At 46.5% G+C, this 14,851-nt stretch overlaps 4 protein-coding genes across 5 annotated transcripts; 2 read left to right on the forward strand and 2 right to left on the reverse strand.

Moving 5' to 3' along the window:
* Nucleotides 1-743: 743 nt before the first annotated feature.
* On the reverse strand, nt 744-1,328 carry LOC117145983. The gene has a single exon (XM_033311892.1). The coding sequence runs from the start codon at nt 1,319-1,321 to the stop codon at nt 797-799; it is 525 nt and encodes a 174-aa protein (XP_033167783.1). The 5' UTR covers nt 1,322-1,328; the 3' UTR covers nt 744-796.
* A 281-nt stretch (nt 1,329-1,609) lies between these two features.
* On the forward strand, nt 1,610-7,469 carry LOC117142658. 2 transcript variants are annotated; one of them, XM_033306784.1, is made up of 5 exons: nt 1,610-1,993; nt 2,731-2,900; nt 2,956-6,329; nt 6,394-6,518; nt 6,580-7,469. In XM_033306784.1, the coding sequence occupies exons 2-5, from the start codon at nt 2,801-2,803 to the stop codon at nt 6,755-6,757; spliced, it is 3,777 nt and encodes a 1,258-aa protein (XP_033162675.1). In that variant the 5' UTR covers nt 1,610-1,993; nt 2,731-2,800; the 3' UTR covers nt 6,758-7,469. The 2 variants fall into 2 exon arrangements, with proteins under 2 accessions (XP_033162675.1, XP_033162674.1); XM_033306783.1 differs by lacking the exon at nt 1,610-1,993 and adding an exon at nt 2,215-2,448.
* A 141-nt stretch (nt 7,470-7,610) lies between these two features.
* LOC117142659 (WD repeat-containing protein 55 homolog) lies at nt 7,611-9,630 on the reverse strand. Its single transcript, XM_033306785.1, has 2 exons — nt 9,509-9,630; nt 7,611-9,437 (listed from the first exon to the last, which is right to left on the reverse strand). The coding sequence occupies exons 1-2, from the start codon at nt 9,514-9,516 to the stop codon at nt 7,949-7,951; spliced, it is 1,497 nt and encodes a 498-aa protein (XP_033162676.1). The 5' UTR covers nt 9,517-9,630; the 3' UTR covers nt 7,611-7,948.
* A 287-nt stretch (nt 9,631-9,917) lies between these two features.
* LOC117143246 (Bloom syndrome protein homolog) lies at nt 9,918-14,847 on the forward strand. Its single transcript, XM_033307807.1, has 4 exons — nt 9,918-10,143; nt 10,194-12,544; nt 12,608-13,430; nt 13,489-14,847. Exons 1-4 carry the CDS (start codon nt 10,050-10,052, stop codon nt 14,724-14,726), a joined length of 4,506 nt encoding a protein of 1,501 aa, XP_033163698.1. The 5' UTR covers nt 9,918-10,049; the 3' UTR covers nt 14,727-14,847.
* The last annotated feature ends 4 nt before the right edge of the window (nt 14,848-14,851 follow it).

Raw genomic sequence — 14,851 nt, forward strand, 5'->3', positions numbered from 1 at the left:
ATGCTGCATACACACCGATACTTATATTTTTCCAACCAACAGCAACTCAACTTGTGCGAAAAACTTCCAAAAAACACAAAAACAAAATAAACGAAAAATCAAACTGACCACAAAAAATAAAGTTAAATGCAGACATATGAAATCATAAATGATTGTTCATAATTTTAGCTCAAAACGCTGCTGCCAAGAAAAGTTGCCAACGGCCTCGTTTTGAGTTTGGTTAAAGTTTTGAACATTTGCTAATAATAACGACAGCGTCCAATTAATTTAAACTATTCATGCAATGGATTCCTACAAAAGCAATCAAAGTTGCACTGAAACTGAAGTATTGAAGTGGAAACTATCGCTTTCGTTTGTTTGTAAAACTGTGAGGAATGTTTCGCAACGAAACAAAAAAATAAATAATAACTATGAGTTAAATTTACAAGCAGAGCTGCTTAAAATCCGATAAAACTACACTAAAAACAAACAGCATCTTGGTTTTGAAAATGTCCGTTAAGCCAATGGTTAAACTTAAGTCGTTACACTGGTCAGCGCAGCTTTCGAGAAGTGAACACCAACGAAAATATGGGGAAATCCTGCAGATAATTGATTAGCTGACCGATTTAATCAATGAAAATTTGTATGAAGTGAATTGGTTTTAAAATTATGGCTATACAGAATTGAAAACGAAAGCCAAGATAAAAGAATACAAAGCCAGCAATAAAAGAAAGAGTAGATATTGTTTTATACATATAAAAACTCAATAAAAACGCAAAATACATGAAATGTTAAGTCTTGTGTTGTGCATGTGGATTTATTTTAGGCAGCAGAGAAGTATAACCAATCCCAGCAGGCAGATAACCCAGTTAAAGCACCGGGTGTTGTCTCCTACGGATACCGTATGGTAGGTTGGTGCCTTCGTTTCCGGGAAGTGTAGAACCATCAACTCGGGATTCGTGATGTTCCTTTCCGTGGAATTTTGCTTAGCCAAGCATTCTTTGATCAGCCTCTCCACGAAATGAATCCTATTGTACACGCACTCGAAACCCGTGTAGTAATCGTAGACTGATGTCCCATTCCGAATGAACTTGCCCCATTTATCCACTAGAAACCAATCCAGATGGTTTAGCCGGCTTCTCCCAATCGTAATGAAGAAAGCTCGAGAATCGTTTTCCACATGGAAAAAGGCGTACTTGTGGTTTTCGTCCTGATTGTGGTAATGGGGAAGAGTATTATATGTTGAAAGAGTCTTTTTCTTTGATCTTCTTTCGTGTATGCCCCGGCAAAAAAACACGAATGTCTTATTCTTGATTGGCCAGCATTGTGGGCTTATTCCCATGTTTACATGAAAAGAAACTGAAGGAAACTATGATTGTGATAGCGAGACTAGAAAATGTAATACAGTTTTAATAAGATTAACATTAAAAACTAGATAATTAGGATTCGCAACTTTCTAACTAAGAGTTTCATGTATATTTTAAGCTTCCCTAAAAAGTGGTAAGTAGTTGTAATATAGTTTCTAACGGTATATTTAGTGCCAAAATATTTGAATTATCAGTGTGGCCGTACTGCACAACTTTAATCTACGAAAGAGCTAGCTAGCTTCTATGCGATAGTATCGCCATCACCGCCGAACTGCAAGTTTTTGCAACGTCGAAGAAAAAGTTGTCTGAATATTTCAGTTCGGTGTTGTTACTGTTATAAAATCCGAATACACATACAAAATGATTAAATCGTGAGAACATATATATCGCAAATTTGCATGTGCATAATGTAAATTTGTTCCGGGCAGCAGCTGCGAATGAGAATAGTCCCCCGCCCCCGCGAAAAGAATTGCATTTAAGCTCCCTTTTGTTCCCCAATAGCAGCTGTTGGCCTGCCAACCCCCGCCACCCACTCTTTTTGTTTTGCCCAATCGGAAATCCCCACCCGGTTATTCGTGTAATCCCGGCTTCAGGAATTGAGAAGATAACCAAAATCACTATATTTCTTAGTTATACATATAATAGAGGTAAGAATTATTTTTTGGACATTTGTTATCATTGAACAGCTGTTTACAGTTTACCCATAGCCGAACAGCTGATTTGGCGTTTCCCCAAATTGAAGTCAATAGTATCGAAACATTCAATATACTTAAAGCTGAATGTTATTTGTAAATTTTAATTTAAGTTAATACAAAATAAACGCATCAGCTTAATATCAGCTTAGACATATCGATATGCTGACATATCGATACAACGTTCATCCCTATTGCGTTGGCTAAAAAAAAGAACTGCTGAACTTAATTAATAATAAGTTGTAATAAGTTATTTAGAGCTTCCGTGGAAAACCCGATCATCCCAGTGCATGGAATCCGATCAAAATATTTCACTTTTCACGACGGCGCTTGTGTTTTCCCCACGTAGTTTTCGAATTTCCTGCTAACGGCGATGAAAAACCTGACGGAAAAGTGGTGCTGACAAAAGAGTGTGTATTTGCCAAGCAATGAAAAAATTTCAGTCTTTAAACTTTATTTTGAGCTTTAAATCGTTTATGCTCGCTTGAGAACTTTGCAAATAATAGCCCCGAATTTCCATTTGGAATACCTAGAGTACATAGCTGGCAATAGCCCCGGAACCCAAATACTTAACCCACTGCTTGATTTTGTGTCTGTTTCCGGACAAAAAAATCAAACTGGTCTCTGTTAGACAGTTGTACCTCCTCATACCCGTAAATTAAACATTTTTTCGTACATATACACAATTTTAGCGCATTTTGGCCTGCATGCGCTGCAACACACCTTTGCCGTTCATGTAACGTTGCCCACTAGACGACTGAAATGGATAGCTTAGAGAACGACCAGGAGGAGCTGCACCACCAGCCGAGGGTCACCTTGGCGTACGGCAGTGTGGCCACCAGTTCGGGTGGACAGGAAAACCGTAAGCTGGCCATCATCTGGAACCAGATAGTGCTAATCCTCTTGTGCTTTTGCAGATTCCCAGTATGCGATGTACTATAATCAGCAACGGGATTCGGAGGGCTACATGCTAATGACGCCCTACCTGGCCAGTTCGCAGAGCCACAGCCACACCCGTTCGCCGCCCACGTACACCGCCATGGTGGCGCCACGTCGGGAGATCTCTGGATTTGAGGGCATGGCCAGGCGGTGTGACAAGTGCAGTTCGCTGGACGGACTCTGCCGTTGCGAATCAATGGTGGCCAGCAGCAGTCGCTATGCGGACTCCACACAGAACCAGTCACAGTCGGAGGCTCAGTTATTGGAGCAGCCCTCATCCTCCACAGCGGCGATCGCCAATCCGCCCGCTGTTCATGCCATTCCACGACCCAAGCGAAAGAAGACTGAACCCCTGACAATGGAGCCAGAGAGTGACAATGACGGCGATGCGGTGGTTGCGTCCGTCAGCGGCACATGGCCTGCCGGTGCTATAGAGGAGCATGCTATGGACTCTACGGCGGTCGTTTATGAGGTCCCCTCTAGTTCGCTGCAGCTGAGCAACAGCTCCTTCGAAACGGCCCCAAGTGCAGTAAATGCTTACGATGATGTGACATCGAGTGCCTCGGACACGGAGCACGGCCAATTTGCTCATACGCGTACCACCAACACCACGACGACTACGTCTGCCGTTCAGGCTCACAAGAAGAAGGCCAACCGCTCCAATAATGCCTCCAACACCTCATCCAGCGCAGTAGATACGGATGCCACGCCGAGCACGAGTGCCCAGTCGAGAAAGCGACAGATAAATCACTTTTCTTATCGCAAAACAAGGGTTTTGGAGCCGGAAAACGAAAGCAGCGATGATGGCTGGGATTTGCGTGTGCATAATCCCGTTCCCCCAATTGAGCCCACAGTAACGATTATCCGTGGTAGCAGGGGGTCCGATGAGGCCGAGCTAGGCCATACGGATCACAACTACTACAATAGTCGCCGCGCTGTGGCGGGAGCTCCGCCGGATAGTACCTACATGAGGTCAGCCTCCTGCTCCACTGCCACCCATACTACACGTAGCGTGGATTATGGATCTCGCATAGGTCAAAGGTCGGCTGCAACAGGATCACCATCCACAACCTCGGATCAAGAACAGGAGCAGCACCAGCGCCAACAACAGGAGGAGATTATTCACGAAGAACGGCGTCCTCAGCAGTCACCTGGCCAAGCCGTACACAGTATGTACGGTGTTTCCGGCGAGTCTAGAATGTCATGGAGTCGTGCGCGGCCATCTGACGATGCAGTGCCGCCTAGAAAGCATGCGCGCATGGAACTGCCCGGAAGATCGCGTTCCAAACTGTCCTCAACAAATTTTAATTCGTTCTATCCTGGAAGGAGAGGACACCGTACCTTTGCGGAGCAAGGGAGCAGGTCTGGGCAACATCATATGCGGTTTCCACCATCCTCGACGCCAAATTCAAACGGGCCTTGTGTGATTACGTACGTCGGTCGGCCAAGAGATAGTCAGCCCGCCGTGGATCTCAATCTTCCGTCCACATCCACGGGAAGACGGGGCAGCCATGAGACCCGCGCCGATTCCGTAGTCTTGACGGCACCAGACTTGCAGCTGGATGATTGGTCATCGGACGATGATGATGATGACGTAGTATTTGTTCACTCCACTCGTGAGCCCATACTCTCGATCGATTTGACATCCGATGACGATGGCTTGGCCAATGATACGCAACTGCAGAGGGATAGGGAGAGGGGCCGTGAAAGAGAGCGGGTGCGAGAAAGGGATCGGGAACCATATCGTAATGACACTCAACCCAACCCGGAGGAGCCAAATGAGGACAGGAGGACCATGTATGACTGTGCTTACACATTCCCCTATGCTCGCAGGACAGATCGTCGTACAGAAGCGAATAATGAGGGCACCTCTGCATTCGCATTTTATAGTGGCGCTCTGGCTGATCGGGCTGCCATTTCGGACCACAATTACAGCTACGAGCTAGACCAGCTGATGGATCCCGGCCCCGGTAATTTTTACCCGCCCCGCTGCTCCAACATGGATCCACAGCGCTACTTCCTTCCGATCAACGAATCCTCTATGTGGATGCCAGGCCATCCCGCTCCGCCGCCACCACCGCCCCCGATGCCCCCAATTCTGCTGCCTGACAACTCTTCCACTGAGGCATACTTACGTCATCAGCAAAGAAATCTTACCTCCACTCCAAGCAGCTCCTCCAACGAGCAGGCATCAACGCAGCAACCCCGCCACAGGCGAAGTAGTCCGGCAAACGTATATCACCGCTACCATCCGTACTATTATGCGATCACAACGCTGCCAACTGTGGTGGAGTCGGACTACCCGCCGAGTCTCCAGCCTCACCCTCACCCTCACCCTCATTTTCAGCCCAGTCAAGGCGGAAGCAGTCGCAGTTCTTTGAGTGGAGCTTTGAATGCCGCTGCAGTGGCAGCCACAGCGGCGGCGGTACAGGCACAAACTTTCAGTGATTTGCTTTCACAGGCCCATAATGAGGGACGTGCTGCGGCCCTGGAAGGCAACCGGACACCTCCACATGCAATGGTGCATGCGCAACAGCAGCAGCGGCAATCCATTAATCCGCCTGCGCCAGGAGTGGCATCAAATGCAAACCTGGCGGCAGGTGTTTCTCCACCACCGCCGCTCGAAATGTATTCCGGACGGAGCACCATACCGCACTGCGGATCTCCGCCGTTCAGTGTGCGACGCTCCGAAGCTGCATATAGCAATAGACAGCACTATCAACCGCAGCCGCATCAAGGTCACCAGGCACCGCAGAACCAGATGCACGCCCACATTCATCCCCCTCACCGGGCTAGCGCCATAGTGGCCACCTCGCTGACGCCGGCTCCACCGTACCCGGTCCATCAAAATCTGTGGTACCGTCAGCAAAGCATGCAGGAGATGCACCGTCGCCATATGACGCCCACACCTATCGATCTTTCTTCGAATGCTCCGCTGTTGACGAGCACGCTGCGTAACGGGTACCTGCATAGCATCTGCAGTTGTGTTCATGCTCGGAACGGTCCCGTATCAAGCCTTGATCCCGCCTACTATCCGCCGTACGACGCTGCACCGGCAGCTGCTGCTCCTCCACCATCTCCTCAACAACAGTCGCCTGCTACACCCGGGTCTGCCAGTAGTAACGTGGCAGCACAGGCGAGTATGCGACACCTGCAGCTTCAGCCACAACAGCAGCCGCAGGCTCAGCAATCGCCACCGGTAATGCAGCATATGCAGCGCCAGCGGGCCATTCACCATCACATGTTCCATCACCACTACTCACCGCTGCATCTGGAGATTGGGCTGGCCCCCCTATCTCTTGGCTCGCGTATCCTTATCGGACCACCACGTCCAAACCGGGGAGCTACTTTGGTAACGCCATATAGATATCAAAGACATACCTATGTGTATTAATTATGTTTTGTGTTTATTCCAGGAAACCATCGAGCGGAATACCTTGCCTCACAAATATCGACGCATCCGAAGACCCAGCGAAACGGATGAGGATGCCGAGAAGTGCGCCATTTGCTTAAACCTCTTTGAGATAGAGAACGAAGTTCGGTAAGTTCAATGTGAAATTTACCTCATACAGTACTTTAATTATATTAAATAACAATTGCAGCCGCCTGCCGTGCATGCATCTATTTCACACGGACTGCGTGGATCAGTGGCTGGTCACCAACAAGCACTGCCCCATTTGTCGTGTCGACATCGAAACACACATGCCCAACGACGCCCTTCCCCCCAGCTCCAGCGGAGTCCCAGATGCCGCCAATTCCGCCAATTCTGCCGCCTTATGACATTGTGTGCACGGCATCTTTATGTAAATCCCTCAGACTGAGTTTGTTCTCGGCATACATCGATACAAGAACAAAGAATGAAATATTCGTAATAACCCCTATATACACACCTTAAAATGTTTAACCCACCGCAACGTATGTAAAAGGCAGTTGCCACAGATGGCTGCCGTGTTGCGCTGAAAGATATCAAAAAGCTAAATCTGTTTGGCTCAATTTCTATGTCTAAGTATATTAAGTGATTCGGCAAATAATTTCCTACACATATGTACAAATTGTCTACGTTTTGTGAAACAAAATTCTTGTGATAAGAATTTCATAAATATGCGTATATTGTTATAGTATAGAATTCCCACGACGGGCGTATATAATAACTTTGACCCCAGCTTGTTGTTATATTTTTAATGATCATACAAAATAATATAACATCGGACCCTAAATTTAACCGTTTAGAAATCGATATGGCAATTTGCATTTTTCCTGAGTAATTAATTTGAAGGATTTAAAATTTGGACGATTTCCCCTCATTATTTAACAAATTTTGTTATGTTTTGATTAGTCACAAAAATGTAGAGATTAAACTTTTATTCTATTACCAAATTGTATATAATACATCTATTCAATTTAATACATTACCGATTATTGCTCAATATCTCATAACGTGCCATATATAAGTGAATTGATTCGATGCAATTTTTTAAAACTTGAGCTAACATATTTTAAAATGGTTGGTTTTTATTATAGAAAGTTTCCTAAAACTTTTAAAAATTGGCTGTCTAAGACGGCAGAAATCAATAAATATAATCCAATAAACATGTCTGTTGATTTTTATTCCTCCGAGAAAAATACGATACACTTTTATTTCTGTTTGGGATTTATTTTAAATCAGTTCTATTATCAATAACAGTTCATAGCGAAACTTTGTGTAAAATCTTCGTGCAACATTATAGGGATTGGTAGCTACTACGTTTTGATGGTTTCAAAGAGGTTCTATAAGTTCAACACTTTGATATCTTCATTTACTAATAATGAATCTGTGAATACACACTACTGTATAAATTAGGAATTTTTAAAACAACTGTGGATCCAAGTCATTAGATTAGGCATTGCATTAAGTCATGTAAACAGAAGTGTTTGTAGAATCGCCCCACATTGACCCACCAACTATAAATCATTGCCAGCAAACATATCGTTCTAGGCCATATTACTAGGTCCAGCACCCGGATCATCATCACCATCCGCATCCTCTTTGGTCAGGTCGGCAAAAAAGTCAGATGTATTGCTGCATTTTGAGGAAGGCAGATTGTGACGCTGCTCCTTGTAGGCATTGTGTTTCTCATTGTACTTGATTTCTCCGAAGTCCTCGAAATACTTAACATTCCAGAACCGCACGTCGTTGTTGTGCGAGGATGATGCGATGAGCTCACCGCTGGCATTCACGTCTAACGATTCGATGGGCATGTTATGCTGTCCCACCACACCGAGATTACGATACGGAGCGATGTGACAAGCTCGAATGTTTCCATCCTCTCCGGCGACGCAGGCAATCCGGTCTGTGATGGGGATCATTAGACTAATGGGGCTCTTGATGCCCGGATACATGTCGCAGTGGTACCCGAATTGGCCCCAGTTGTAGGTGTACAGGCGACCCTTGGAGGTACCAACCACCAGCTTGGAGTCACCGCGGTAGACACCCATGCAGTTCAGCTCCTCCTCGTACGGCTCCGATTGCACGTACATCTTCCGTGCAGATATATTAAATGTAGTCAGGTAGCCATCGGCACTGGTGGCAAGCAGCAGCTTGCTTTGCTCGTTAGTCGTGAGCTGGGTGATCTGATCTTCCAGCTCTTTTAGCTCGAAGATGGCATTCTTGGTGCGCAAATCCCACAGCTTGACCGTGCCAGCATCATCGCCCGAGGCAAAGAGATTTTCATTCAGAACGTGCAGCGTGTTGATGGCATCATCGTGGGCCGTCTCGTATAGCTTCTTTAGTTTCTCCGTTTCCATATCGGTGACCATTACGCACTTGTCTTTGGAGCAGGTGAGCAGGAAGCGCCCATCCTCTGTGAACTCCACATCGCGGCATGCCTTGGAATGAACCTCTATAGTGCGCAGCAGCTTGTTAGCCTCGTTGTCATACTCGTACAAATGTACATCCCCGATTATTGTGGCCAAGGCGATGATGTCGCGATCTGGGTGAAAGCAGATATCTGTTATGAAGTCTTCCAGCTTAATCTCTGGAGGGGAACTTCGTGGCTTCTTTATGGCTGCTATCATGGCACGTACAGTCTCGTCCGTTTCGTCGTCCTCGTCCAAATCGAAGGATGCTTCTGGTTGCTTGTTGCTGCCCGATGGATTATCGTCATCCTTGCGTTTCTTTGCACTCGTTGCTCCTCCGGCGGAGCCACCGCCCGCCTCATCGAGCATTGAATCATCTGAATCGGAGTCCGCTGCATTCGGATCGAAACTGTCATCGCTGCTGATACTATCGTTGCCATCGTAACTAACGTCGCCATCGTTATCCGGCACTGGAGCACCCATGTCTACCAGGTCATATTCGTCGTTGTCGCTGTCCGACTCGTTCAGCACCTCCTGTTCGATTTCCGCTATGACTCCCACTACCATGTCCTCGTCCAGATCATCCAGTTCGTCTTCGTCGGATGGGGTTTTAAAGTTGTTATGTCTGCGAAACGTTTGTTCGGAACATGTTTAGGATTCGAATGCATAAACCCAATACGGTAATAAAATACTCACGTGTGCATAATATTGCAAGCCCAAGCTCCGAAAATATGCGCTTTTATTTACCACGTTTGGAGATTGTTTGGACACCACGAGAACAAGAAGAAGCAGAAAGCGTGTAGGCACTCAGCTGTTCGATATGGTTGGGCAACTGACTAGTTCTTAGCTAAGTTCGCTTTTAAATGTTTTCTTCTGATACACAGCAATATATCAATTTACACTTTATATTATCAATACAAGTAATGTGATGCGATTTTATCGTATTACAGTTTTTTCTTTTAGTGTTCTTATTATATATTATATTATTCTTATATTATATTATATTATCCCTTTTATTATCGGATTAAATATTGTATATTTGAGTAGGTAACTCTGATGTTTCTGCTATTTGTGAAGGGTGGAGCGACGGTCACACTAATTTCTGTTCGCATTGTTTCCATTAGCATTATTGCGCGGGTTTTTATTCCGAAAGTGTATACAATTGTATTGCTTACTTATTCATTAACTAGTTGTATGCAAAGTAAAGCGCTGGAAGCTGATTAAATCGCTGGTCGCGATGTCCAAGAAGCCTGTCGCGCAAAGGAAACAGCTTACACTTAGCAGCTTTATTGGTCTGGATGGCAATTCCCAGAGTCAACCCAAGAGCAGAGGTATTCGGAGCATTTTGACCAAATTAAGGATGCTAATAGTTGCATTTCAGCCGCAATTGTGAGAAGCAAGCCCCCTGCAGTCTACAATCCCATCTTTCTGGACGCGTCGTCATCCGACGATGAATCTACGGAGATATCAAGTCAATCCAGCAATGGCACTATTGCCAAGAAGAAGTCCAGTAGAGATCCTAGAACCGCAAAGCTTAAAAAACACACATACCTCGATTTGTCGGTGTCCCCACTAGCTGAACTTTCTGCCCAGAAATCTGCCAGAGATTCGCCCAAGAAGCCCAAATTCCTCGATCTGTCGGTATCCCCACTAGTTGAACTTCCTGCCAAAAAATCGGACAGAGATTCGCCCAAAAAGCCAGCACAGAATGAGAATAGTTACAGGTATCGGGGATTGTCTGAATCCCCTGTTGAAAAAAAATCCCTTGGCGATATACTAAGAAAACCACCTCAAAAAGAGAGGAAAACATCAATAGTTTGTCTTTCGGACTCTCCGGAAAAGAAAGTGTCGCAAAATGAGAGGAAGACCACAGACTCTCCACTCCAAAGCTACTCATTCGAGGACTTTCCAAACAAACAAAATGGAAATAGGCATCACCTACTCACGCTGCCTGATTCGCCGCCACCCCCGCATCCTGATTCGTCGCCCCCTCCGCAGCCTGTCAAGAAACCGGAGGAAACTATGTTGCAAAATGAAACAAAAACGTTTCAGGATAAGGAGTCTTCTGTAAAGCCACCAGTTAGCAACAATCTGGCCTCCGTTTCGACTCTACTTGACTCATCGCGGGCTCCAAATACATATAAAGGCAGTAGTCGCAATCTTTTTGAGGATTCTCCAGAGAAAAGTGTCAGCGGGGAACATGGCTATAAACTGGGTTCAGCGAAAGAAAATGAAATCCCGACAAGGCCTGCGCCCGCTTCTCTGGAGCGAAATAGCCTCTCCTCCTCTCCACCACCAGCGGCACCAATGAAGCCCAGGTACAGTGTGGCTTTTGACAATTCTCTTGCTGATTACTTAAAGGACTTGGCCCAAAACGACAACTTCAGTATCGATCCCAATAAACAGAATACTGAGACACTGAAGAGCACCCTGGGATTCTTTCGCAACACTTATGTGGAGCTAATGGAAAAGTATTGCTCTCTGATTGACCAGATTCCCGCCATGCACTTTAATGAAATAGCAGGCTTTCAGCCGAATACGTTTCTCAAGCTCAAGGTAATGCGACAAAAATTTAAAGCGCGGACCCAGCTCGTCCAAAACAGTTTAGATAAGAAAGAAAGCCAGCTAAAAGCGGAACAGGAAGCCCTTGAGAAGGAGGAAATGGAAATGCAGGCGGAGCAGGCTCAGCAGACGGTTTTAACATCATCAATTATAAGTCTATCATCTTCACCAGAGAAAAGTCGCCCGATATTGCCCCTGCCAAAAGTACAAGAAAGCAAGGATGAAAAAATACCCAAGCGGAATCAGCTTATACACGACCTTTGCGGAGAGCCAGACAATTTTTCACCACCCAGCTCGCCTCGCGATACGAAACCTATTCCAAAACGACAGCAGCTCATCCACGACCTTTGCGGGGAGCCAGATGACTTCTCACCACCCAGCAAGCAGAATGATCCGCACCTGCTGCGAAAGTGCGAAGAACTTGTCCATGACCTTTGCGAGGAACCGGACGACTACTTAGCACAGAGCATGATGCTAGACGGCGACCTGGAGGAGGAACAACTGAACGGGCCCACGCAGGGGACCACAACCAGCGGAGTGGATGATGACGAAGATGACTTGGAGGGATTGCTGGCGGAAATCGAGGACGAGCATCAGAAGATGCAGGGCCGCAGGTCAGAGTTCAATGGTTACAGCTATAAGGAGTTGGAGGCTGTCAAAGTAAAGGAGAAGCATAAGGAGACCCCGATAAATATTTCGTTGGATGATGATGGATTTCCCGAGTACGATGAGGCCATGTTTGAACAAATGCATTCCCAGGCTGCTGCCAATAAGAGCATAGTAAGCAGTGCCGGCCCAAGTACCAGTAAGAGCGTTGTGCCTACCAAGCAAACCAGTGCCCTGGACTCCCAAAAGCTGTCAGGGAATTTCCATGCGAATGTGCACAATGACGGTATCACCGGGGAGTTCGATGGCCAAAAGTTTGAGCACTCCACCCGCCTTATGCACGGACTGAGCTACAGCTTTGGTCTAAAAAGTTTCCGTCCCAATCAGCTGCAGGTGATCAACGCCACCCTTCTGGGCAATGACTGCTTCGTCCTGATGCCAACTGGCGGAGGAAAGTCGTTGTGCTATCAGCTGCCTGCCATTCTGACCGAGGGAGTGACCATTGTTATCAGTCCGTTGAAGTCGCTGATCTTTGATCAAATCAATAAACTGGCTTCCCTAGATGTGAGTTTGAGAACCCCTATATAAATTAATCATGATTTATGTTGCTTAACTTATCGTTAACAGATCTGTGCAAAGAGTCTGAGCGGAGAACAAAAAATGGCCGATGTCATGGCCATCTACAGGGATTTGGAATCTCAGCCACCTATGGTCAAATTGCTCTATGTGACGCCTGAGAAAATTAGCAGTTCGGCTCGCTTCCAGGACACTCTGGACACGCTTAATTCCAACAACTATATAAGTAGATTCGTTATAGACGAGGCCCATTGCGTCTCGCAGTGGGGTCATGACTTTAGACCGGACTACAAGAAACTTGGTGTACTAAAGAAGCGGTTTCCAAATGTTCCAACTATTGCGTTAACAGCTACAGCCACGCCCCGCGTCCGCTTGGATATTCTGGCCCAACTGAATCTAAAGAACTGCAAGTGGTTCCTCTCCAGTTTTAATCGCAGCAACCTGCGGTACAGGGTACTGCCCAAAAAGGGTGTCTCGACGTTGGACGACATAAGCAGGTACATCCGCAGCAAACCGGCACACTTCAGTGGCATAATCTACTGCTTGTCCCGCAAGGAGTGCGATGAGACGGCAAAGAAAATGTGCAAGGATGGCGTCCGGGCGGTATCCTATCATGCTGGCCTCACTGACACTGAGCGTGAGAGTCGGCAAAAGGACTGGCTGACCGGAAAGATAAGGGTGATCTGTGCCACCGTTGCCTTCGGCATGGGCATCGATAAACCAGATGTCCGATTCGTTTTACACTACTCACTGCCCAAGTCCATCGAGGGCTATTACCAGGAGGCAGGTCGCGCGGGTCGAGACGGTGACATGGCTGATTGCATCTTGTACTACAACTATTCGGACATGCTCAGGATTAAGAAAATGCTGGACTGTAAGTGATCAACATACTTATTAAGTTTATGAATTGATTAGTTGCATACCCATTTTAGCCGACAAAGCTCTGCAGTACAATGTGAAGAAGATACATGTGGACAATTTATATCGCATTGTTGGGTACTGTGAGAATCTTACAGATTGCCGACGTGCCCAGCAGTTGGACTATTTCGGGGAGCACTTTACCAGCGAACAGTGTCTGGAGAACAGAGAGACAGCTTGCGATAATTGCATTAACAAACGAGCCTATAAGGCGGTAGATGCGGTGGAGCATGCTCGTAAGGCTGCGCGAGCAGTCAAGGATCTGTGCAGCGGTAGATCCCGTTTCACACTGCTGCATATTGCCGACGTACTGAAAGGTTCAAAGATCAAGAAAATCATTGACTTTAACCATCACAAAACGCCTCACCATGGCGCCCTGAAAGATTGGGACAAGAACGATGTACACAGGCTGCTGCGCAAAATGGTCATCGATGGTTTCCTTAGGGAGGACCTAATATTTACAAACGATTTTCCCCAGGCCTATTTGTATCTGGGCAACAACATCAGTAAACTAATGGAGGGCACGCCTAACTTCGAGTTTGCAGTGACCAAAAATGCCAAGGAAGCCAAGGCGGCAGTTGGCAGCGTTTCTGATGGTGCAACGAGCAGTACCGCTGATGGACAGTCGGGAATGCGGGAGATTCACGAGCGCTGCTATACAGATCTATTGGACCTATGTCGAACCATTGCCAGCCAGCGAAACGTTACCATGGCTAGTATCATGAACATTCAGGCCCTGAAGAGCATGGCCGAAACACTGCCACTCACCGAGAAGGACATGTGCAGCATTCCGCACGTGACCAAGGCGAACTTTGATAAATACGGCGCCAAGCTGCTTGAAATCACTAGCAACTATGCATCGGAGAAGCTGCTGATGCAAGCCGTCCTGGACGAAGAGGTGGAACAGGCGGCCGCCAAACAGAGGCCCAGTACATCTGGTTGGAAGAACGAAAGCGTGGACTGGGACATGGCAGTTGCCTCACAGGGCAATGCAAACACGAGCGGTGCCAGCGGTTTCAACTCGTTTAGAGCGGGCAAGAGGAAAAAGGTATATAAGTCAGGGGCCAGCAAGAGGTACAAAACGAGTACTACATCGCCAGCGGCCAGGAAGACAACATCTGCCAGGGGTCGAGGTGGTAGGGCGGGAGCCAAACGAGCGGAGAGTTCAGCTTCGTCATCATCGGGCTGGAAGTCCAAGAAAACAGGGAACAGCTTTGGCTTCGATTTAATGCCACTGCCAGGATCAAAATAATTTAAAATGCTTTGACGTTTTGCCTAAGAAACTACAGTTTTTTGATGTTACAGTGTTTATAAGGGTATTAATGTAACATAAGCTAAAAGGTTTTTGAAATAAGTTGTTAAAAAATTTCAAATTTT

This window comes from Drosophila mauritiana, chromosome 3R, assembly GCF_004382145.1.
Source record: "Drosophila mauritiana strain mau12 chromosome 3R, ASM438214v1, whole genome shotgun sequence".
NCBI classification, from domain to species: domain Eukaryota; kingdom Metazoa; phylum Arthropoda; class Insecta; order Diptera; family Drosophilidae; genus Drosophila; species Drosophila mauritiana.